This window comes from Mytilus galloprovincialis, chromosome 3 (genome assembly GCF_965363235.1).
Source record: "Mytilus galloprovincialis chromosome 3, xbMytGall1.hap1.1, whole genome shotgun sequence".
Classification (NCBI taxonomy): Eukaryota; Metazoa; Mollusca; class Bivalvia; order Mytilida; family Mytilidae; genus Mytilus; species Mytilus galloprovincialis.
Genome location: NC_134840.1, coordinates 56129443 through 56154764, shown reverse-complemented (window position 1 = coordinate 56154764; position 25322 = coordinate 56129443). Strand labels below are relative to the sequence as shown.

The 25322-nt window shown below is 31.5% G+C and overlaps 1 protein-coding gene across 1 annotated transcript; it reads left to right on the top strand.

The window, feature by feature from the left end:
• Positions 1–535: 535 nt before the first annotated feature.
• On the top strand, positions 536–18776 carry LOC143068386 (uncharacterized). Its single transcript, XM_076242394.1, has 8 exons — positions 536–660; positions 2609–4028; positions 4842–4880; positions 5753–5800; positions 8204–8245; positions 12046–12237; positions 15638–16912; positions 17253–18776. Exons 2-8 carry the CDS (start codon positions 2615–2617, stop codon positions 17720–17722), a joined length of 3480 nt encoding a protein of 1159 aa, XP_076098509.1. The 5' UTR covers positions 536–660; positions 2609–2614; the 3' UTR covers positions 17723–18776.
• Positions 18777–25322: the final 6546 nt, after the last annotated feature.

Sequence of the window (25322 nt, the reverse complement as noted above, 5' to 3'; positions counted from 1 at the left end):
ATCAATCATATTAATATAACCAACATCACATGTCAACCCTTTTTCGACAGTTTGTAAAGGTTCTGTTACTCCTTTACTAAATAGGTTATGCGCACATTTTGTTTCTTTTGCAATGCGATAAAAAGTGAAATCACAAAAATACTGAAATCCTGGGGAAATTCAAAAAGGAAAGTCCCTAATGAAATGGCAAAATCAAAAGCTCAAATTCATCAAACGAATAAATAACAATTATCATATTGCTGACTTGGTACAGGCATTTAATGTACTAATTCTTCCGAAACGATCGGCTATTTCCGTTTCTATGTTTCGCCAGTGGTAGCATATACAATACCAGCGTTTTTCAAGATTACACGATTGTATTTATATTTAGTTATTTTTGTGTTGTCCAAAAAACAATAAATTACTTTAACTGTCTGTTAATTATCATCTTCTGCAAGTACAGTTTTACTATTTAAAATTTAAATATTTTTTTCGACTTTCTGCAATGATGCTCTAGTCACCCACTATTGATTCCGCTTACTCCATACTTTCAGAAAATCTCTTGGATTTCCTAATCTATAAATAAGTACGTACAGACATACATTTGATGGGTTCGAGTTTAAATATAACAGTTATCTTACTTCCTCATTTTCGTTTAGTGAGAGTACACGTAGGTTAAAGGTAAGTCATATTTAAAATCGAAATTAAAAAAAAATCATCTACTAATTTTGATCTTACATCAAGGTTTTTTTTCATTTATTTTCATATTTAAATGTTGATCTGGTATCAGAATTGTTTCGTTTCTTATAAATAGTCAAATATTCATTATTTTCTGACGCGATTTTTCTGGCTGACGTCTGACACTTAAACTTTAAATATAACTTAGAAATATTATCTTGTGTTATTACTTTCTTGATCATTTTTCAAAGTCTTATAATCATCTTATTAAATTCCAGAACATTTTCGAAATGTAAATATTGCATTGAGCGTAATTGATTGATGCTAGTCTGGAAAAGTACTTTAAAATATGAACCCGTCAAGTCGCAATATCGTTGAATGTTTGATGTTAAATGTGTCATTGGTTTTATATGCAAGATTTTAAAGACTTACATCTTGTTAAGTTAGACGTGACTGAATACTTCTATTTTTAAACCATGACAGGCCATTTTGAATTGATTAAAAATATGTTTGATAAGAAAGATAAACATTTTTCTCGATGGGTTTTGAATTCTCAAGTAGATAAAAGTTTACGACGGACGTTATATATAGTTTCTCTCGCTCGTATTCAAAAGGTTCAAAAGGCCTATAAAAAAAAAAGTAAAATCACAAAAATACTGCACTCGGAGGAAAATCAGAGCACGATTTTGAAAAGCTAACATGTAAATTGATAATTATATTAACAGCAGATTGTCAAAGTATATATGGAATAGTACAACATTAATTAGATAAGGCTAAGAGAATATATTTTAAAAAAGAAAGCCTAGACAGGGAAATTTTATGACGTCTATAATTAGTATCTACAAACACTTTATACTACAGGAAATTCGGCAATTATTTTGACAACTAAAATCATACATTAAATACTGTGTAGCATCAACCACCGGACATACGTACTTACGAAGCGGCGGGAAAACGTAAGACCAATGTTTTCATATTTTCAATATACTCTACGTTTTGCTTGCATGTGTAAAGTTTTGTGATATTGATTATTATAATGTAGCTACTATTTAGGGCTGAAAATGATCATGTTTTGGCGGTATCTAGACCTAAATCGGAAAGGAAGGTACCTGTTAAGCGAAAAACGAGACCATTTTCTACATTTAAAATGCCTGTACCAAGTCAGGAATATGACAGTTGTTGTTTATTCGTTTGATGTGTTTTATTATTTGATTTTGCCATTAGATGAGGGACTTTCCGTTTTGAATTTTCCTCGGAGTTCAGTATTTTTGTGATTTTACTTTTTTCAAATAAGTTTATCCTTCAACTATTCATTTGATGTTTTCGTAGGATAGAGGTATATATGCCATTTAATCTTGAACAATACTGAATTGTTGTTTTCTGTACGGGGATAAGAATAGAATCATTTTCATAACAGCGCGGACAGCCGTAATACGTATGTTGGTAAAAATACGGAATCATTTACCCTTAACTTGTTTGTTATCGACTGTCGATAACAGTGATTTTACGCCTACTCAGTCGGTCAGAGGCGTTTCAATTGGGATTTTAATATAATTATAGAGGAAAGAACATGCAGATGCACGAGAAGCAAAAAAAAAGAAAGTTTCAGTATTCAACATTTAAATTAACACACAACGTTTAGTCCTATGCTAGTTATTTGTATTATTTGATTTAGGCGCTAAGAGCCTTTGACAGCCCACAGTTTAAATGTCTATGATACGTACGATATGACAAGTGGGCGTTACAGACGAACATTCACCTAAAATGACCCAGTCAATTGATAACCTGAGCGCGACAAGAAGTGGGTTTGTTCACGCTGTTATAAAAATGATTGTATTAACTTTTTTTTCTTTGCTTCGGAGGTACCAATACACGGTGGGGATGTTTAACATTGTTGAAATTATAGTTGTTTCATTATGCACGCAGTAAATAATGATAGTCTTTAATTTAGTGAACCATGGCAGAAGGTGGTCTTCATGGAAGTATAAGAGAAAAACGCCTTCAATGTTTACACTGTAAAACACAGTTTGATGAAGAGGATCATCTACCAAGGGTGTTACCATGCCTGCATACTTTCTGTTCGACGTGTTTAGAGAAGCTTTTAAAAAACAATATCCTTACTTGCCCAACATGTCATGATAACTCTAAAACATCCGGAGATTCATTGGAAACGTACCAGGTTGATTTCACCCGAAAAGATCTAGTTTCCTTCCACAAGAAGTTCTGCCAGTCATCAAAAGTAGAGTGTGATATGTGTGATAACAAAGCCGATTTCTGGTGTGACGTTTGTGAAAACCTTTTATGTGGCGGCTGCAACAAAGGTCATGAGAAAAATAAAAAATGGAGAACTCACAAAGTTGTAAGCATTACTGAAATAAAAGATCCTTCGCATTTCCGACATGAGGTGCTATGTAGTAGAGAAGGACATAAAAACAAGCCATTAGAAGTCTATTGTACAGGGGATAGTTGTAAAAAGGTTGTGTGCGGTACATGCTGGATGGTTGACCACTCTGACAAGACAGAACATACACCAACAGATATCGAGGACCAATTTGTAGAGGAAAGAGACAGTCTTCTCAAGAAAGGAGAAAAGCTAAATGAAAAGCAAGTTCAGATAACGAGACTCCAAAAGAGAATAGATGGGGAAGCTTATGATGTCACAAAGCAAACTATTTCAGCGGATTTTGAAATTAGTTCTTTTTTTAACCAGTGTATCAAGCTGTTAGAGAAAAGAAGAGATGAGCTGTTGGAGACGGTTAACACGATTTCACAGAACAAAGAAATTGTTCTGACGAAACAGAAACAGGAACTAGAAGAGTCCAAGTATAGATTGTCAGATGCAAACATTTTCCTTGAGCAATCATGTCTTTCGAATAATTCAGCAGGATTCCTGAACCTCGTTCCAGTTATAAACCAAAGATTTGAAGATTTGATACAAGAAAAGTACGACGAAGCTCCTAGAGTTGGTAGCCACATCGATTTTTCAAACGTAACCACAGGAGATGACTCACGCATACTGAAAGGAAAAAATCTACAGAAAATTATTGAACACCATGCGGCAATTTCAGCTACAAATGCATATCCACCAAGGACAGAAATGATAATAGTAAATACGAGAGGGAATAAAACTCTTCAAGTAACTTTGAAGGATTTCAAGGAGAATACCATAAATGATTCTTCTTTACGGGTGTCTGCTGTTCTTAAGGACGAATCCTCTGGTGATGTAACACAATTACGATTTACCAGTATGGGTAATGGCAGATTTAAATCTTTACAGAACATCAAAGATTCGGATGTTTATATTCAAATTCTGCTGAATAAGAAACAATTCACAGAAGAAGTGAAGATTGAGTCATTGAACTGTGTAACAGGTATAATTATAATTAGTGTAAATGATTCGTAAAAAAAAGAATGAATTGATTGATAAAAAAAACTAGATACAAATTTATAATTATAAGAATATTTCTTGTTCATATGTTCCCGTGCAATTCATGTCTTTAACAAAAATTTGTTCGCTCAATAAAAAATATTAACGTTTTTACAATTTCTCTATCACAGACATTTCACTTGCAGTTCACAAGAAGCCAATATGGATGCCATGGTATATTAAAAAAAAGATGATTAAACCAAAAAGATTAGTCTCTTGCAATATCTGTACTCCAAGGTCAAAACAAATATTATCATGTCAATAAAACATTTGTTCACAATTAAACGATTTTTATGAGAATTTTTGGTTTACAGAAACAAGTATAAAGTAAAATCACAAAAATATTTTTTAACGCGAAGGAAAATTGAAAAAGGAAAGTCAAGAATCAAATGCCAGAATCAAACCCTCAAATTTTACAAACGAATAGATAACAGCTGTTTTATTCCTGACTTGGTACAGGTATTTCCTTTTGTAGAAAATGATGGAAATCTGGTTTTATATGTAGCTACACCTCTCACTTGAATGACCGTCGCATCATGTTCCGTTATATTGACAACGATGCGAGAACAAAACAAACAGACACAATAGGTTAAAAATGTCAAAAATAGGGGAACATCTGTGAACATTGTGCTTTCATCTTAATCACCATAAAAAAATGTAACAGAGATGCACAGAAAGGCCTACATCAAATCAAACATCCTCATTTTGCTTTTGATTTTAACTTTATATACAGATATTCATTAATGTATTTTCATAGGTAATCCAGAAGAAGAGACAGATAATGTAGAAAAAAATGGTAAGCATTACAATTAATCAACAAACTTGTTTATTTTTATTTGAAGTGTAAAAGAGTCTACACTGGCTAATGTGCATTATTATCGCTATTTTGTGCACTTTTCCTTTGATCTTTTTTGTGATAATTTTTCATATCATGCTACTCGCTTGAGATTGAAAATTATCGCTAGAAACTAAGGAGGCACATTGACTTGCAAATGAAATTGACATAAAAATGACAACGTCTTCATAGGTAAAATAGCGATAAACAGATTATCATTGGTCATCTAAACTCGATTGCTTTTCTTGCTTTTGCCGTCCCGGTTCAAGCGAGAAAATCAATCTCGTTTAGAAGATCAACGATAATTTATATATTATCGATTCCATCCCCTCAAATGAGATAACAATATCATTGACTAAAATAAAAATGAAATTACCTTTGATGTTGTTTTTTTTTTTTTTGATACTTCATTTTTAAATGATATGACTTTATCTCAAAAATGTAGTTAAAACAGAAAGTATGAAGATTGAGTCAGGATTTATTGGAAAAAAGTTCAACGCAAAATGCGTAAACTGTCAAAATGGTTATCTGAGGACTCAACAAAAGATTGTAGTTTAGTTCTCCAAATACAAAATGTTTATGTACATATTTTTCATAGCTTCTGGTACACGTTTAAGGAATTTTTGAGTTAAAAATGTTTGATTCAAAAATCAAAATCTGAGTACGCCCCCACTTCTTTTTCTATAAATGTTTTAACATTTATAAGATACTAAAATGGACTAATCTGATACTTTATGACTAAACAAGTATTTGAATATGCTTATTGTAATATAATATAGTTTGTATATGAATAAGTGTATACACACATCAACACTTTCGGTATTTTATTTTAGATTTATTCGGTAAAGAAAAAGAATTTACAGATTCTGAAGGAGAATGGGGTCTGTAAATGTTTTATAGTGGTACACTACTGTTGCTTTATTTATACTTCTCAATAAAAAAACGAATACCAAACTTCAGGAAAAATTCAAAAATGGTGAAGTCCTCTACCTCTTAACTGACAAAATTAAACTTTATCAACAAAAGTAACGAGTGAAAAACAACTCTAACATTCTTGACACGATTCAGTCATTTGGTGGGTTAATCCTAGCTAGACCGTCCACTTATATGACAGTTGTTTGTTTTATTCCGTTATCTATACTATGAAACGAGAAGACCTCATTATGTGTGTCGCTTCTCTTCTTTCCACAATAAATCATTCATCATGCCTCTGTGTCCTATAGGTACAGTGCATAGTCGCATTTGTCATCCATTCATATGATTATTCAGATTGAGTTATTTTGGGAGAAAAACGAGAAAAAAAGCGTCCGAATATTATTTCCGTCATTGGACGAATTTTAAGTCAGATAAGACTTCCGGTTTGTGTTTTCTGTATACTTTGAACATACATATACTACGAATAAAGTGTATTTTCTATCTGATATCATTAAATCAAGTTTACTATCCGAGGCAGTCACAGAGTTAGATAGAGAGGGTCTGTAATATATATCAATGACCGCCGTGGATCGATTAGTAAACTGGGAATTGAAAGTAAAAAGCAATTACTCTTTATTTATAGTAATGGATGTATGAAATATACAGATAAGCGCTGAAACTATCCATGTGTTATTAAAATTAATAGAAAAAAGGATGGAATTTTTTGGGGAAAAAGAGGAGCCGGGCTAGAAGAACAATTGTCCTGTCCCAAAGTACCTAACTTATGATACCTTTTCTGAACTTGAATTCTCAAGTCATTAAATCTTTCACCAAAAAAATTCATTGATTACGAAAAAAGAAGATGTGGTATGATTGCCAAAGAGGCAGCTCTCCACAAGAGACAAAAATGACACAGAAATTAGCAACTATATGTCACTGTACGGCCTTTAACAATGAGCAAAACCCATACCGCATAGTCAGCTATAAATGGCCACGAAATGACAATGTAAAACAATTCAAACAAGAAAAGTAATTTATGTACAAACAATTAACGAAAAACAAATATGTTACACATAAACAAACGACAACCACTGAATTACAGGCTCCTGACTTGCATGTTTATAATACACTAAATGTATGTTCATACTGAAATTAATAAAAAACCAAAAAAATGGGAATTTTGGAAATAAAGGAGGAGGGATAAAAAAAAATGTTTTACTGTCCCCAAGTACCTTTTGATACATTTCCTGGAAGTCATTAAATCTTTTACAAAATTCTTCCAAAAACACTTTCCATACTTTCAACCACGCTCTAAAATCCTGCGATTTCGCGGGTGTGTTCTAGTATAGATAAAACGGAAACATGCAGAGCATATACATGAAGAAATGAGATAGTTAATTCGCGGAACATGTGTCATATAAAAAAAATATGCCAGTTTTCCAACATGCACACTGTGTAAGATTGTATTAGGTTCAGGAACGTGTGAATTTTTATATCTGTAATTGTTTGGTAGTGTATTGATTGAATAAATAACTTATTTTTACGAAGGAGTGCATCCAAACTAAAAAATGAGAAATAAAGAGTAAACTTATAAATATCTTAAGCAAAAAACAAAAGTCGAGCGGATGTACTTTTTTATTAGAATTAACAGGAAACAATTGAATACCACTTAGACAAGTTAATTTTTAGTTTGAAAGATTTCAGCACTACATACTTTCAATAGAAATAAGAACATGTGGTACGAAAGCCAATGAGACAACTCTCCATCAAAGTTACAATGTGTAAAATGTAAACAATTATAGGTAAAAGTATGGCCTTCAACAAGGAGCTTTTGTTCACACCATACAGCAACCTATAAAGAGCCAAAAATGACCAGTGTAAAACAATTCAAACTCAGGAAATTCAACGGTTTAATGTGTGTAAAAAAGAGAAACTAGAAACGCTTATGAACCACCTCCAAAAACGACAACCACTGTACAACACTAGCCCTTTTCACAAAATATATCTTAAGTATAAATTGTATCCTAAGTCTAAAATATTCCTTAAAAGAGGGACGAAAGGTACCAGAGGGACAGTCAAACTCAACCAGATATTCGTATCGTAAGATTAATTTTACAAATAGGATTTGTGAAAAGTGCTACTGTTAATCAGTTCTTGACTTAGGACAGGTGTAAACAAATGCAGCGGATTTAGACTTTTAAACAGGCGCAATCCTTCACCCTAACATGAAACATTAATGTAGCATTACAATATAGAGAGACACACTATAAAATATCAATTGACGGGCTTAACTCAATCATAAAGATGTATTGTATGTTTTGGTTATTGAAACAAACAAACCGATTACATAATTATGTTTTTTTTTCTAGATTTCAGTCCAGATAAAGCTGATGATATCAATCACGAAAATGGTGAGTATGGTTGTTTCTGTTAGAATTTTTACATATTAAGTGGCTATATAAATTTGATTATAGACACACCATATTTAATCCTGGTATCTATGGTGAGTTTATTTTGATATGAATCTTTTAATATTTGATATGTCTAGTGGCGTTTGAGTTTTTCTTCATCTGATAATTGACATTATTTCAAAAAAGAAATATATCGTCGACTTGTTCGTTTATTTGCAAAGCAGACTTACTATTTTTATAGTTCGTTCTTATGTTGTACTGTTATACCACTGTCCCAGGTTAGGGGGAGGGTTGGGATCCCGCTAACATGTTTAATCCCGCCACATTATTTATGTATGTGCCTGTCCCAAGTCAGGAGCCTGTAATTCAGTGGTTGTCGTTTGTTTATGTGTTACATATTTGTTTTTCGTTCATTTATTTTTACATAAATAAGGCCGTTAGTTTTCTCGTTTGAATTGTTTTACATTGTCTTATCGGGGCCTAGTATAGCTGACTATGCGGTATGGGCTTTGCTCATTGTTGAAGGTCGTTCGGTGACCTATGGTTGTTAATGTCTGTGTCATTTTGGTCTTTTGTGGATAGTTGTCTCATTGGCAATCATACCACATCTTCTTTTTTATATTTGTATCTTCCTATAATTTCAAAGTAGCACGGTTCTATCATATACTTGATGTAATTGTATATCTAGTGTCTTTATATCTATTGGATTGCAAAATAGCAGACCACAATTGGTCTAAATCTGTTATGAATCGTATAATGTATATTCAAAAATTATTGCGAGGTTAAATACGTTGCGTCGTTTGTTTTCTCTTAATTTTTAGTGTAATTTCACATTGCGATAAGACGTGTCACGGTACTTGTCTACTACAAATTCATGTATTTGCTTTTGATGTTATATTTGTTATTCTCGTTGGATTTTGTCTGATGCTTAGTCCGTTTCTGTGTGTGTTACATTTTAGTGTTGTGTCGTTGTTCTCCTCTTATATTTAATGCGTTTCCCTCGGTTTTAGTTTGTTACCCCGACTTTGTTTTTGTCCACGGATTTATGAGTTTTGAACAGCGGTATACTACTGTTGCCTTTAAGATTCATCAGTGACGCTCAGATCAAAACAGTTGTTAATCCAAACAAGTACAAAGTTGAAGAGCATTGAGGACCCAAAATTCCAAGAAAGTTTTACCAAATACGGCTAAGGTAATCTATTCCTGGGATAAGAAAATCCTTAGTTTTTCGAATAACTCAAACATTTGTAGCAGGAAACTAATATGAATGACCATATCATTGCATTCTTTTATACTGCGACTAGTTGTGTTTATTTCCTAAATATAGTATCATAGCTATATTTTGTATAATGTCAATTTCATCATGGAACACTTTCTCCACAATCAGAGGTTCATTAAGGGGTGAAAATAAGTTTGACATTTGTGTTACGATTATAAAAGCTATCATTTTATTAATTTAAGTTGCAGTCTAAAAACAATATTAGGTCAATGTCATAAAAATAAAAACTTTTTTGTTCTCGACGCAAAACTGAGGAAGGCTCTTAACCAGTTTCTCAGCCTCATACAAAAAAGTTTATATTTTCCAGACATCGACCAATAATTGTATAGATATTTGATACATATTTATTTTCCTCATTTTCCTAACATCGCAAAGATACATCATGCATTTTTATCAATTTTTCAAAAATTGCAATAATAAATGCACGCAATAATTGAATTTACAGTAGGTAATTCTTTTTCAACTACCAACATAAGGGGAAATAACTCAGATTATCTAATTTCGTAATTGCTTTATTAAATTTTGTCGGTTGTTTTTCTTTCTATTCACACAAAATATATTTTCCCCTGTATGATTCTTTACAGTCAGCATTTTTTAAAGACATAGCATTATATAGCATGTTAATCTATTGTTATACAAATTCATAAATATCTAATAAAATTTGTAGATTTAGCTTTCAAAGTCCTTATATTTGTATAAAGTAACATTCGTTTATAGTGGCAAATTGCTTTAACGTTATATAAGCTACAATTAAAAATTGCTTGCTAGTCCATCTCTATGATTAATATTAGATATTTTTTTTTATCTTTAGCAATATTAGATAATCTCACAATCAATCTTTCATGAAGGGGAGATACATGATTCGGATTTCATTTATAGTCTTTTTTTCAAAAAATATGAACTGTTCTTTATATTGGTATTTCATCATTTTAAACGTTTCAAATTTATGAAATTATATTCGTACATCAATGTCTTTGATGCACCAATAACAAAAACTGAAATATATTGAATTGATACATTTTGTAATTATTCAAAATTAAATCAGAAACCTATACTTAATTATAAAATAATGAACCTGTTAAAGGGAGACAATATTCGTATAACTTTTTTCAAATCGGCACATAATACAAAGGATTGTCACTCTTGCAGACACATGGCACATCAATATAATTAATTAACTGTGCATTCGTGCTCCACCTTCAATAAAGATTATAAATTATAAATATAACCAAAAGGTGTTAATCTATAGGATAGTGAAGACTAATGAAAGCTAACCCACTGTAAAACTATTTCTTTGAAATTTTTTAAAACTTACTCAGAAAAATGCTCGAGCCACTTGACTTTCATAGCTTATAATTAACGTTTTTACACCATATTTTGATAAAGTAGTTTAAGATTATTTGCTTCTCAAAGTGTAAGACTCAATACAAATCGTATGCTTACATTATCTTACCCAAATTCAGATTTAATTAAGTCCTGAACATTTCGACATTAGTTTGTATATTTTGATCAATACCGGTTTGTAAACAATTCACAAGTACATGTTAAGATCCGACTAAATACCTATATCCAGATTTCGTCAGGTAAATAAGCTACATTATATTATAAAACTACATTTTGGTATTATGCCAAAATTTGATGATGTAGCGTTTTAGTTTTTGACCCTCTTGTTATCAGCATTCAGTTAATATATATAGACATAAATGAAACCGTTTTATGACGTCCAGTCATGAGTTAAAATTCCTACACAGAAGAACTCATTTCGTTAGCGTTGATTTAATCAATTGATCTGATTTCTGATGTCAGGTTGTTATCTTTTTGACACATTCCCCATTTCCATTCTCAATTTTATATGTCATAAATTTAATTTTAAGTTTTTAGTTGTGTAAATTCGGGTTTTTGATCACTTTATTAAACAATGTCTTTCTAACTTTATTCAGTTCGTAATTAAGTCGGTCGACTTTACACATGAATAATCCATCCGAAAATAGCATTCATTACTATAATGTAAAAGATATCTTTTAATAAACTGTCTTGAAAACAAAAAATCCAAATGAATGAATTATGAATAAAAGAAAAATAAACAATTACAACGAAGACTATCCTAAACCTTGAAATAACTCAGAAATTTTTGGCTATATCTGTCCTTATGTAAACGTTCCATATTACTGTAATACAATCCAACCTGAACTCTGCTATACTGTTTCCTGTCAGGATTTGCTTGATTGTTTAAGTGAAATTCAATCTCAGCTGAGACGTTTACAATAGAGAAGCAACCACCAGTGTCTTTATAAAATGCCAGGCCCTAAATTTCCAGAGTCTTAAGAAATAAATGCATTAACCTCCTTGACCTTTTATTTTGTAATGACAATAGATACATAAAAACTGGATCTCCAAACAAAGCAGGAAATAGACAAGTGTATGTAATTATTGAAATAGAAAAAAGTCCTTAATTTAATATTTTAAATTTTCCAAAATATTGAGCCGTTTAACAATTCAATCTTTGTTTTCGTTATTACAGAAGCCGTGTCATTGACGACAGATAGAGAGACTTGCAGTATTTTAATCGACGGTTTCTGTGAAAGTAAAATCACAGAAAATGATATAAGAGATTATTTTAGTAACAATGATCTCTCTGGAGGAGGTACAGTGAAGAAAATTGAATTCAATATTGATGAAGGATGGTGTGTTGTAGTTTTTACAAGCTCTCAAGGTAAGTTGTAGGCACATCAATATATTTTAAAAAAAATAAAATAAGTCCATAGTACACGGATGCCCTAATCGCAATATCATTTTCTATGTTCAGTGGATCAGAACTCTAATTTAACATTACCACTAGAAGGTCATATCATAAGGAGCATGTGTTCAAAGTGTAGTTCATTAAACTTCAACTTCATCAAAAACTGCCTTGACCAAAAACTTTAACCAGCTAAAGCGGGACAGACGGACAGACGGACGGACGCACAGACCAGAAAACATAATGCCCATAAATGGGATATAAAATGTTTTTATATTAATGGCATAGAAGAGAACTATTTCAAGTAACTAGTAACAAAACATCGCGTAATTTATATGTGTGGCAATGTTTAATCTAAATTGTAAATAATTGATTTTGCCAGTTCTCTTCATACGTTTAAAATTCATAATTAAGCACATTTTCGAGGGAAAGTCACGTTTCCATAACCGCTTAACTTATCGGAATAAAATACAGAGTTTCATAAGAGAGCTCGAGGGGCGCAGATACCAGAGGGACATACAAACTCATAGATCGAAAATAAATTGACAACGCCAGGGTTTAAAAATATATATTTACTAATTTAAAAATCATATACAATGAATGAAAATTGATTGGAAAGCAGTTTACTAGTACACAGTAGAATGCATGCATAGGTGATAAGATTCCGCCTCTAATATTCAACTAATATAGGTATTTCTTCAAAATTATAGATTCGTGCACATTCTTGTAAATTGAACTTTCATAGCTATTTATTTAAAAACAATAAACCCAAAAAATAGTTTATGATATGGTTGTCGTAATAATATTTCACCATAATATTAGATAAATTTAACCGATACATTTCTATTGGTTATATTATTGTTCACAATGAAAATGAACGTCTTTCGACCAAAATGAAATAGAGAACGATACAAATAAATTTTTCCTAAAAGAATAATTAAACACATTTATGCTTTCCTCCTTCAACCCAAACAACAACGAGAGGTTTACCTTTCACTTGAATGAATCGGCGAGTATCTCATGTATTTAACATTATTGGACCATTTGGGCAATGCATAAATGAAAAGAGAAACAAGAAGTTGAATTGCAATATTTTTACTTATTCAGAGTAAAAATGTTTCTCATACAAAAATAAACAATATATAATATATACATATACATTTTCCAACAAGATAATAACAGAGACATATAATGTATTATATGTCTCTGATAATAATGAATGCAAAACATAAAACGATAATAAAATAATACAGAATACAATAGCTTGGCCTAGGAAGGGGTCAACTAAGCCATATAAAGATATAAAATGATAAATGTAACACATGCTACATAAGCATACAAAAATGAATATGGTAGCCAACAAACTTAATAAACTGGCGTTATTACCGAAATACATTTGTAATCGACCAAAAATATATATGAACATCTAACCAATATCTTAAATAAAAAGCCAAAGGTGTTGAAAAGGGGAAGGAGGGTGGGAAAGTTTATAAAATCTCAAAATAAAAATCTTGTTTACAAAACTATCGATCTGTAGATAAGCAAGAAAGTGTAATAAGATACATAGTGAAGAAACTAACCAATGGGGATCCAGTCAAAAGAGCGTAATGCAGGGGTTCCCCAAAGGATTATGAAAATAATCAAAAAGAAATGAATAAATGGTTTACGTCGTTTGCATAAAATAAGTTATTAAAATAACTTGCCTTTATGCTTTCCTCCTTCAACCCAAACAACAACGAGAGGTTTACCTTTCACTTGAATGAATCGGCGAGTATCTCATGTATTTAACATTATTGGACCATTTGGGCAATGCATAAATGAAAAGAGAAACAAGAAGTTGAATTGCAATATTTTTACTTATTCAGAGTAAAAATGTTTCTCATACAAAAATAAACAATATATAATATATACATATACATTTTCCAACAAGATAATAACAGAGACATATAATGTATTATATGTCTCTGATAATAATGAATGCAAAACATAAAACGATAATAAAATAATACAGAATACAATAGCTTGGCCTAGGAAGGGGTCAACTAAGCCACCAGGAAAGATGCAATAAAATAAATCTTTTCTACCCCACAAAGGCCAAGCACTTGGCAAAATTCAGAACTGTTCGTCATATTTGATGTTCAACAAGTTATTTATGCCTTCACAAGATGTTCAATTTCTCATATTAGCTATATTAGTTCAAGCTCAATCAATGTTTGTAACTAACAGTGAAAATACTGAATGTGATTAAGAATATTTGAAAAACCTATAAATAAGTTGCAATACAGTACCAGCCCAAGCAAGTTCTGCAAAATAACAATGAGACAATGTCCTTGTCAACAATCTTTTCAGTGATTATATATATATTACAATATCAAACTTCAATAAAAGACTGTTTTCACCTAAACAAAACAACTAAATGAGCAAGACATATAAGCAAATATCTGAATGAGAGATTAAATCAGGCATTCATTTTGTAATAATGACTTAACGGCCCAAGCAGTTAAGTTTAGTTAAACTAGCATGATATCCTACTGTTATGACACGTTCATATTTTGTGCATACAAATAATTTTTATGAAAGGCTTACTTTATGTAGAACTTTTGAAAACAAAAACAAAAAGGTTCTAACACTAACTACCAGCCCATGCAGGTAATTATATTAGAAATGTCAAAACATTGTCTATTGGAGTCTCTTTTAAAGCATAATATATTGAACAAATGCAATGTCTATCTAAAATGTATATATCTAAAAATCATATTCTAATGAACAAATACCAGGTTAAAGTAAACTGGTCATGTTTGATTTTAAAAATCATATTCTATACACAAATGTTAGGTCTACATAAACTAAATATACATTTAATCATATTCTATTGAACAAAAAATACATACACAGAATTTATATAACTTAAAATTACTATAATAATATCAAATGACCAAAACCATGGCCTACGTAACATATAATGACCAAATACATGGTCTGTTACTATAATAATATCAAATGACCAAAACCATGGTCTACGTAACATATAATGACCAAATACATGGTCTGTTACTATAATAATATCAAATGACCAAAACTATGGCCTACGTAACATATAATGACCAAATACATGGTCTGTTACTATAATAATATCAAATGACCAAAACCATGGTCTACGTAACATATAATGACCTGTAGATAAGCAAGAAAGTGTAATAAGATACATAGTGAAGAAACTAACCAATGGGCATCCAGTCAAAAGAGCGTAATGCAGGGGTTCCCCAAAGGATTATGAAAATAATCAAAAAGAAATGAATAAATGGTTTACGTCGTTTGCATAAAATAAGTTATTAAAATAACTTGCCTAAGTTATGTTTTTATATATTTGTTACAGCTGTTAATGATGTTTGCATCAGACGACATAAGCTGAAGGACCACGACATAAATGTAAAAGCTTATGGTAAAAAAAGACAAAATGTCCCAGAGGTCAAAGTGATTTCTAACTTAGATGAACACAAATTAGCTTTCATTACGGCTTCAAATATTAGCAAAGATGTTCTACAAACTCGCTTAAGCATATTTTCAGCTAAAATAGACTGGTCTTTTGTGAAACCAGATAAGCGTTCTCTTCGCATAGCTTCAAACCTTACTTCAGATATGAAAGATGTTCAGAAGAAATCCAGGGTATGGGGTATACATATTGAAAGAGAGGTATTACAGTTCTTTGAAACATTACAAGTTAAAGAATACAAAATAGATCCAAACGAATGGAACTTAATCAAGAAAAGCGTTCATCAAGTTGATGTCAAGGATAAGGAAAGAGTTATGATAGCAACCAATGAAAACAGATTTAGCATAGTAGTAGTTGGCTACCAGATTCCTTTTAAATCTTTGGTTAATCACATCAACCTCCTGACAGACTCCGGGAGAGTCAGGGAAAGATTAGAAAATCACGAAATACGTTTGTTATCAGCGGGAAAAGAAATGGAAAGTATAAGAAAAGAACACAAATCCATAAACATTGTTCCAGATTTAGCAAACAGTAATATTGAATATTCAGGAACTGCAGCCATTGTAGCATCAGCAAAGCATAGAGTTTCTGATACACTAAAAACAAAAGTAACTCTCATTATCCAAGATATTGCAAACGAAAGATATCAATTCTTCAAAAGAAAACCAGTTCAGAAAGAATTAGAGAAAGAATTCAAAGATAAAGGTGTAACATGTGCAGTTGAATTTGAAAAAGATAACAAAATTATCATTTACGCATTATCTAGAACAGAAGGTGAAAAAGCAGTCAACGTTGTGAAAAAAACAATAGCAGAAGTTAACGTTGGTAAAGAAACGCCACCTGGACTTCTCGACAAAGAGTTGCAAGAAGTCAGAAAAAAGAAAGGCGACATAGTAGAAGTTCGAAGATCTGACAGTAAAATTATAATTTACGCAATACCACAGTCAACTGTAGAGGCTATCAAAGATCATATCAATTTTTTTGTCCGATATCCCCATGGAAGTGTCCGTTGTACAGCCCATTTCTGTACTGAGACAGGCCAATCTATAACAACATTGCTCGGTGATATTACAGATCTTGATGCAGATGTAATTGTTTGCAGCTCTGACAAACATTTGAAACTTGGTATTGGTGTAGGCCATGACCTTGTTCAAAAAGGTATTTATTTGAAAATTATTTATATGTCAGGTAAACAGTTGTTTTGATATCAATATAAACAAAACAAAGTAACATTTATCAGGTTAACATTTCATCCTGTGTCGATACATTATTCCGTTTACGAACGTACCAGCATTTGATCTTACTCTTGAATGAGTGTAAATAGCTAAAACATTTAAATTATTTCCAAAATCTAGAAATTTTAGGTTGAATTTCAATAAAATATTATGCTTTTTAAGTATGCTAGTTATGGAACTGATTCAAATAAAACATAACCCAATTCAAATTTTGCGTAATAAATTGTTTAATATAAAGGTATGGTTTTTAATCTTCTTGACAGGTGGTGACCAAATACAGTTGGAATGTCACACCTACCTCCAATCAAAACAAATAAAGGAATTGAATAAGGACGAGATATTTTGTAGTTCATCTGGGAAACTTACCAACTTTAGATGGGTTGTTCACATACCTGGTGAAAAATGGGAAAATGTCAAAGAATCTAGTGAGATTGATGGGAAGAATAATTTCATCAAGCTGATTACTTCATCTCTAGAAAAAGCAGAAGAAAAGAAAAGTAAGAGTATTGCCATGCCAGCTTTATGTTGTGGAAATAATGAATACCCGGTGAACAAATCTACTGATTGGATTGTGGAGGCTTTAAATGAGTATCTGAAACGGCCTGGAAGTAAAACAAGCATCCGAAAGATTTATCTGTGTGATAAGAACCCAAGTGCAGTTGACAACTTTGTGAAAAAATTAAAGGCTTATAAATATGCATTGATATACAATAGAGATAAACAACAAATTTAATTCGTAGATCATCTTGGAATTGGCAGTAGCTAAATAACCTAATAATATTCATTATAGTCCTAATTTGTATATATATTGCTCGAAAGGTCCCAAAGAATTTGGCATGAAATAAGCTTTTTGTTTTAATCAATGCGCTTATTAATAATGTCGCATTTAAACTTACAGCCATTGTTCTTAAAATAGTATTCAAGGCTTTTGTTGCACAGGAAATATACAAATACATTTAAGACCAAAACGCACCACATTAATCACAAGTGTTTGGCTATTACATTTACATGTATGCACTATAAGGTCCAAAGGAAATATGAATTAAGTAAGTGTTTTAAATGAGATAAATGGACTTACCCAATAATACCATATACAATAGTACAGCCGTTTATTTTAGAGGTTTTCAGGTGACTGCAAAAATTTTAAGCTTTGTTGCCCAACAAAATACACAATGAACAAATTGCATAACATATATCACAAAAAATCATCTCCCTGTTTGTCTTCATTTACAAAATACAAAAAAAATACACAAATTGCCATTGGTTGATACTTTTGGCGACGACATATGCTTAATCATCTCCAAATATTAATAATAATTTTAACTTATTTGTAGATATATGACCACATTAGTCCTGAAATGTATGAATTAATTTAGATTTTTAGTTATTGCAATGCACTAATGAATAATGCCAAATACAATGTAATAATCGTTTAGCTTTTGTTGTCTACCAAAATATATTGACAAAAAAATAAAGATCAATGTCTTTTAAGGCGCTGGAACTGGTGCGATTTAAATGATACATTTCTTTAAGGCGGAACTGTTATCGGCTGATCTTTTATTTTAGTCTCACTGTGTTTACTGTACTAGCGATATCTATATGTTTGGCCTACCTTGGTCTCGGTCATACCTAATGAAGTGTATTCAAGTACCACGTGTCGTGTGTACAAATATTTACATTTTATTTCATTTCTTTGTGGATAAAAACTCAATACAAAATTATCGGTATACATATAATATGCATGTCTTCTTCAGTATTTTATAACAAATAAAGTTATTTCAAATATGTTTCCGTTCTTTTCTTCATAATAATAGTTATCAAAGGTACCAGGATTATAATTTAGTACGCCAGACGCACGTTTCGTCTACATAAGACTCATCAGTGACGCTCATATCAAAATATTTATAAAGCCAAACTAGTACAAAGTTGAAGAGCATTAAGAATCCAAAATTCCAAAAAAGTTGTGCCAAATACGGCTAAGGTAATCTATGCCTGGGATAAGAAAATCCTTAGTTTTTCGAAAAATTTAGTTTTGTAAACAGGAAATTTATAAAAATGACCACATTATTGATATTCATGTCAACACCGAAGTGTTGACTACTGGGCTGGTGATACCCTCGGGGACGAAACGTCCACCAGCAGTGGCATCGACCCAGTGGTGTAAATAGTTATCAAAGGTACCAGGATTCATAATAAGATGCATGTACCAAGTCAGGAATATGACAGTTGTTATCTATTCGTTTGATGTGTTTGAGCTTTTTGAATTTGATGCGACTGTCATACAAGTGAGAGGTTTGACTAGCTATAAAACCAGATTCAATCCACTATTTTCTTCATAAGAACATGCCAAGTCAGGCATATGACAGTTGTTATCCATTCGTTTAAAGTGTTTGTGATTTGATTTGCCATTTGCTTAAGGACATTCCGTTCAGAATTTACCTCGGAGTTTTACTTTTTTTTTAACACCAACAACAAAAGAAAACATTTCTTGAGGAGTCTTAAAGTTGGTATCCACCATGATGATAAAAAAAAAACAGTATGGATGATGGCTAACAAAAACAATTTCCACAACGACTATTCAAATATCATAAGACAAAACCGGATCAAATCTGGCTTTAACTGAAAACATCCACTAAAACGTTCTTCATTATAAGATAAATCATAGTAATGGCGGTGAATCGAAATATATGGTTTTAACTTATAATTATGATTCTTAAACAGTGGCATTACGGCGGACTAAAACCATTTTTCGAACTTAATGGCATATGGTTTGTTTTGATTAATTAGGCTTTAAATGCAGGAAAAGTTGTATCATATTGAAAATTGTGATTATATGCCTAATAAAGATAGAAACTGAAATCATATTTTTATAAATCCACAGCTGGTAAACATTAGTTGGACAATGATATCACCGAAATAGACTTATCATCAAGTTTGTACTTACATGAGCAATGCGACGGATGCCACACTTGAAGCTGGATCTGCTTTCCTAAACGGAGCACCAGCAATTATCTGCGGGTGTTTGGTGGGGTATGTGTTACTCAGACGTTGGATTTCTAAGTTATCATTTGGTTATTTTTAGCGTGTTTATTGTAATACTATGACATAACGTGAAAGATCTGCACAAAAACTACAAAAGTCTTGAAGAACAAAAACCATTTAGATACAAGTTTTTAAAACAGCTGACTTATTTCACACATAAGCATGGTTCAAGAAAATGGGGCTAGATTAAACAACGTTCTTATCTGTATTCCATCCTCTCTCTATTAATTTCGATCAATAAAAAATAGGATGTATAGATGAACTAGACAAAGACTCCTGCTATGTTCGACTGAATAGTCCCGCAAACATATATTTATATAAGCTAACAGTGGTGTACTAGCCATTAATGAACCTATGTAAGCATGTAAATGATGCAAAATAAATTGATAAAATTATAACTACAACTACCAAAAGGAAAAAAGATATATTAATAATGTATATTGTTTTCCGAGTTATCTTTCTTACATTGAATCTTCAGTATGTTTTATTCCATGTGTCGATACAAAAAAATCGTTTTAACTCCTGAGGTAATCCCGGGTAGAGAAATTAAATTGTGTTTAGAAATACGACTTTAGTCTTGAAGTTGTGTCTGTGGCTGTTGTGAGTGCATTGAATCTGCAAGCCAAAAGGGACATTAAAGATCATCCTGTAAGATAGTACCACATTCCTAGCGCGAAGAAAAAAACAACTTTCCCGCACCATAGTCTATGAGTAAGTTTATTGTGGCAGATGTTGAGGTTAAATTTTCCGACTATACCCAATTCTTTCTATTTCATGTGCTGTCAGTTTTCCCCTTTTTTTGTGACCTATTCCAACCCTTGTTTTCATTTCATTTTTATTTAGTATATTTTGGCCAGTTCTAAAATAAAAACACAGGTGTTTAAATTGTCAATCCACAGTAATATTATTCTTTAATGAAACCTGTGTGATGTTTACTTTCTGACGTCAGACACGCGATTTTACGGCATCGTTAATGATAATCTAACAATTCAGTTCCAGTATTTAAAATCTTTCAATCTTTCTTTCTTTTCAAGAAAGCAATGAATGATGTTGTGAAATTTGATATATATCTGCTTGCATCTTTGTTAAACATTTGTTTGTTTTTATTATGAATACGATACTTGCGGTACTTGTACATCCTCTCATAATGTGATTGTTCATGATAATTCTCGTATTGTTGTCTTTTGTGTTTGTCCATCTTCTTTGTCTATATGCCTTTTGGTTTTACTTCGATTCATATAGCGTGGCTCTGTACTTATGCATCCTGTTATTGTGGAATTGTAAAACATCTTCTTTAAAATCTTGTCTTTCATTTTTGCTATGTGCTTTGTCTATATGCCTTTATATGTTTTATTGATACATATATAGCGTGGCTCTGTACTTATACATCCCGTCATTGTATTATTGTGGCATTTTGTGCTTCTTTGTTATACATTTGTTAGTTTGTTTTTGTGATTAAGATTATAACACAATGTTGACTGCTGTACCCCTATTTTTGACATTTTTACCTATAATGTATGTTAGTTATGTTCACGCATCGTTGTCAATATAATAGATTTTGATGCAACTGTCATACAAGTGAAAGATTTAAGTTGCTATAAAACTAGGTTCAATTTACCATTCTCTACATAAGAAAATGCCTGTACCAAGTCAGGAATATAACAGTTGTTATCCATTCGTTTGATGTGTTTGTTCTTTTGATTTTGCCTTCTGATTAGGGACTTTCCGTTTTTAATTTTACTCAGAGTTCAATATTTTTGTGATTTTACTTTTTTCAATATTAATCATAAGTGTTCCAATTTAAGTGAATTCCGTTATTAAAGATGATCTAAAATACTAATTTGCAATAGAATTTTTCAAAGCTGTAAATATCAACTAATGTACAATTTATCCTAAATCCATGAAAATAATTAAATCTACTGTGACAGTAGCAAAAAAGGAAATCACCAGGAAATTGATAAATCATAAAATTAATCAAAACTAAAACTCCCCCTTAGACTGTTTTTTTTTTAAATTTTTTCCAAGATGATTAAAATGAGGGTTTTGTATTCGTCAAAAGACAGCAACCTAACGATAAAAGATGACTTCAGGTAAAATGCTTTGACAATTGACTGATGTCTTCAAAATATGTTAAATTTTCAATCGCTCCACGTCCGAAAAAATGGCAAAATAAATTTAACAGAGCCTATCAATCAAATGCCATCAATATCCTAAGTTTTCTCCAAAACTAAACAAAAACATAAAAATATACTAAAATGAATATACGAAGGTGTGGTACGATTACCAACGAGATAATTGTCTACCAGATATGTGAAACGATTCACACGACAAAAACAAAACTACTGAATTATAGGCTCTTGACTTGTGATCGGCACGTAACAAAAGTGGAATGACTGAAATAAGGGTAATATATTCAACAAATATAATTCATTCGATATATTTGGTATTACTAAAAGAATCAGACACAAGTTATCACATCTAAGATAGTCTTTTAATAAACATTATTAGTTATAACGTAGAAATATATTTAATATATAAAGGCATGCAACAACATTAAACAATTATAATTGTGTACAGTAGTTACAGAAAAAGTACACAATTTCTTTAAAAAAAACTAAAAAAGTCCCAAGTAACCAACATACTTAAATATTGACCCAGTAGAATAAAACAGAAGGCATCATTGGGTAGAGGAACAAGCAACAGTCAACAGAACATTACATAGAAATTAAAAGAATGAAAGAGAATATCAAATATATATGGCAAAACCAAATTTTCTAAAAGAAAAAAAAGGAATCGTAAGATATAATAAAGACTTACTTAATAGTTGACATAAAACTTAAAATTTAATTACATAAGTGTCCTCTTAAACAACGTTATATTGCTGGGTCTTCCAAGTGCTCCATGAAACCTCTTTTCACATTAATAACATCAATTGCATCAGCAACCGAAGCCGGTTGCAAAGTTATAGTGAAACTATTTGTTTTAAACACGGCATGAATCAGATGCGAATACTAAAGAATCCAAAGATCTGTAAGCATACATACACTCTAAGACTCTTTCATCTTTCAATAGTATCAAAACAGTATTCACAGTTCTCAACTAACAGTCAAATTAAATTGGTTATGTTTTCTTTTACAAAAAAGAATTGTCAATTTAGTTACAAGTATCTTGTTTTAGGGAGAGAAAATAGTACCGTACTTTGCGAGACATCACTCTCATCCACACAAATGTTCTCTGAAACTGACATTATAAAGATGCTTTATATCTTGAATGACAACATATCTGTTTCGCTTGATGAATGTGTTTTTTCTACAACCAATCGGCATAGCCGTAAGTACCTACTGTGCTCCTCTTCTTGTCGGCTTTATATTCATACCGTAGTAGGCTTATTTCATACAGGAGTCCTTTAGGAAGAATGAAAAGAAGCTACCATTATTCCTTAACACCAATTTCCGCTATATAGATGATGTTCTCAAAAGTTTAGTGCTTATGTTGAACACAACTAGCCTACCGAATTCGAAATAAGAGATACAACAGATACGGTTAAATCTGCTTCATATCTTACTTACACCTACAAATTAACAATGAGGTTCGATTGAGAACAAAACTTTACGAACAAGTATGATTTCAGCTTTAAAATTGTAGCTATCAATTTCAATGTAGCAACATTACAGCACCACCTGCTTATTGTATATTATAGATCCCATTTGATACGGTATTCCAATGCTTACATTTCCTATTATGATTTCGCTATAGGTTGCAAAGTATTATGAATTAATTTTGTATCCAGGACTTGTAAACAATGCATACTGTAAACTGTGAATTTATACCGAGTCATCATATTTAAGGCCCAGGATTCTATCAATCTTCATTAAATATTTATAAAACTTCATATTTGAGTTAATTTCTTTAAAATCTGTGAAATTGAGCAAATTTGGTTAAATTCTGAATGTTCCCCTTTTTCACCCTATATAGTTTGCATTTCTGTAAATATTGACAATGCAATTTCCCATAGGAACTCCTTTTACGGCTTAAACTGTACCACTTTTACTTTGAAGTTTTGAAAAAAATCTTATCCTAGAATTGAATGTTCATATGCACCACAATGTTTTTCAAAGGTCAAAATATAGGACTGTGCGACATATTTTCAACATTTATATGCCCTAAACTTCTCAGAGTTTAAACTATCACTAATTTTCTTAACTACCCCTACCTCGAATGAAAGGTGACCACATATTTCAATGTAAACAATATGCACATGTTTACTTACTGGTAACATTATTACCAAGTTATGTCTCTGTGAGATGGAAAACAGAGAGCATAACTGGGAACCAGTATGTAAACAAAATTAATTTTCTATGAATATTCAAGTTTTGAGAAACAGCTGTATTTACAAAGTGCAACCTTAAAGGGGTTGGTGTAATTCATAAAGTTATTTTAATCAAGAGTGCCAAATGATGAAGTTGAAGGCATCCCTTTTAAAATTTTACAGACGCCATCACGAATTGCTTGGCTGTTATGGAATATCTCTTTCACAGATGACGACGGATATATTCCGTTGTAACCACAATTGTTGATGCCTTATGTGTTCAAGAACATGATGAGGATTAAGGTAAGTAACCACAATCCCGTCTTCTTATGTAACCTACCGAATTAAACTTAACAACGTATTTATACTTACATAATCAAAAACGACAGGTGAAACGTGTAACGCTATTGAAGCACATGAGTTCAGCCCGTTTTTTTGTGGGATTCGGGTTGCCCTGTCCTTAGCTTTCTATGTTGTGTTTTGTATATATTTTTATGGTATTTTTAAGTTTTTCGATAACATATGCAGTTTAGTCTCTACTTTTATGATTGAATGTCGTTTGGTATCGATTGTCTAACTTTTAGAGCAGGCATATGAATTAATTTCTTGAGTTAAAACAATTATACTGACCGTATCATAGATATTCGCAGTAACTCAAAACAAGTTTCACACATTAAACGTGCTGATATTAATTCGTGTCATTCTAAATTGTTCTATTAGTGACTGTAAATCAGAGTAGATATCAATTAGAATGTCACGAGTAAATGATACACGGTGTGATATGCCAAAAGCAAATATTTAAAAATATCAAAACAGAAAAATAAGGAAACTTTAAAGTTATTCAAATTGTTGAGTGACCATAAAAAGAAATCCAATTCTTACTTTTTCTTTTTGAATAATTACTCTTCACCTTCTAAGTTAATCTTTATATTTCAAATATTTTGAACTCAATCATCACTGAACAGACATTGATTGTCAAAAT

Bases quoted from the DNA above. Each gene is read 5' to 3' on its own strand.
- LOC143068386 (XM_076242394.1), top strand. From the start codon at position 2,615: ATGGCAGAAGGTGGTCTTCATGGAAGTATAAGAGAAAAACGCCTTCAA. The intron at 4,029-4,841 runs GTATAATTATAA...GTATTTTCATAG, and splicing joins GTCATTGAACTGTGTAACAG to GTAATCCAGAAGAAGAGACA. The intron at 8,246-12,045 runs GTGAGTATGGTT...TCGTTATTACAG, and splicing joins TGATATCAATCACGAAAATG to AAGCCGTGTCATTGACGACA.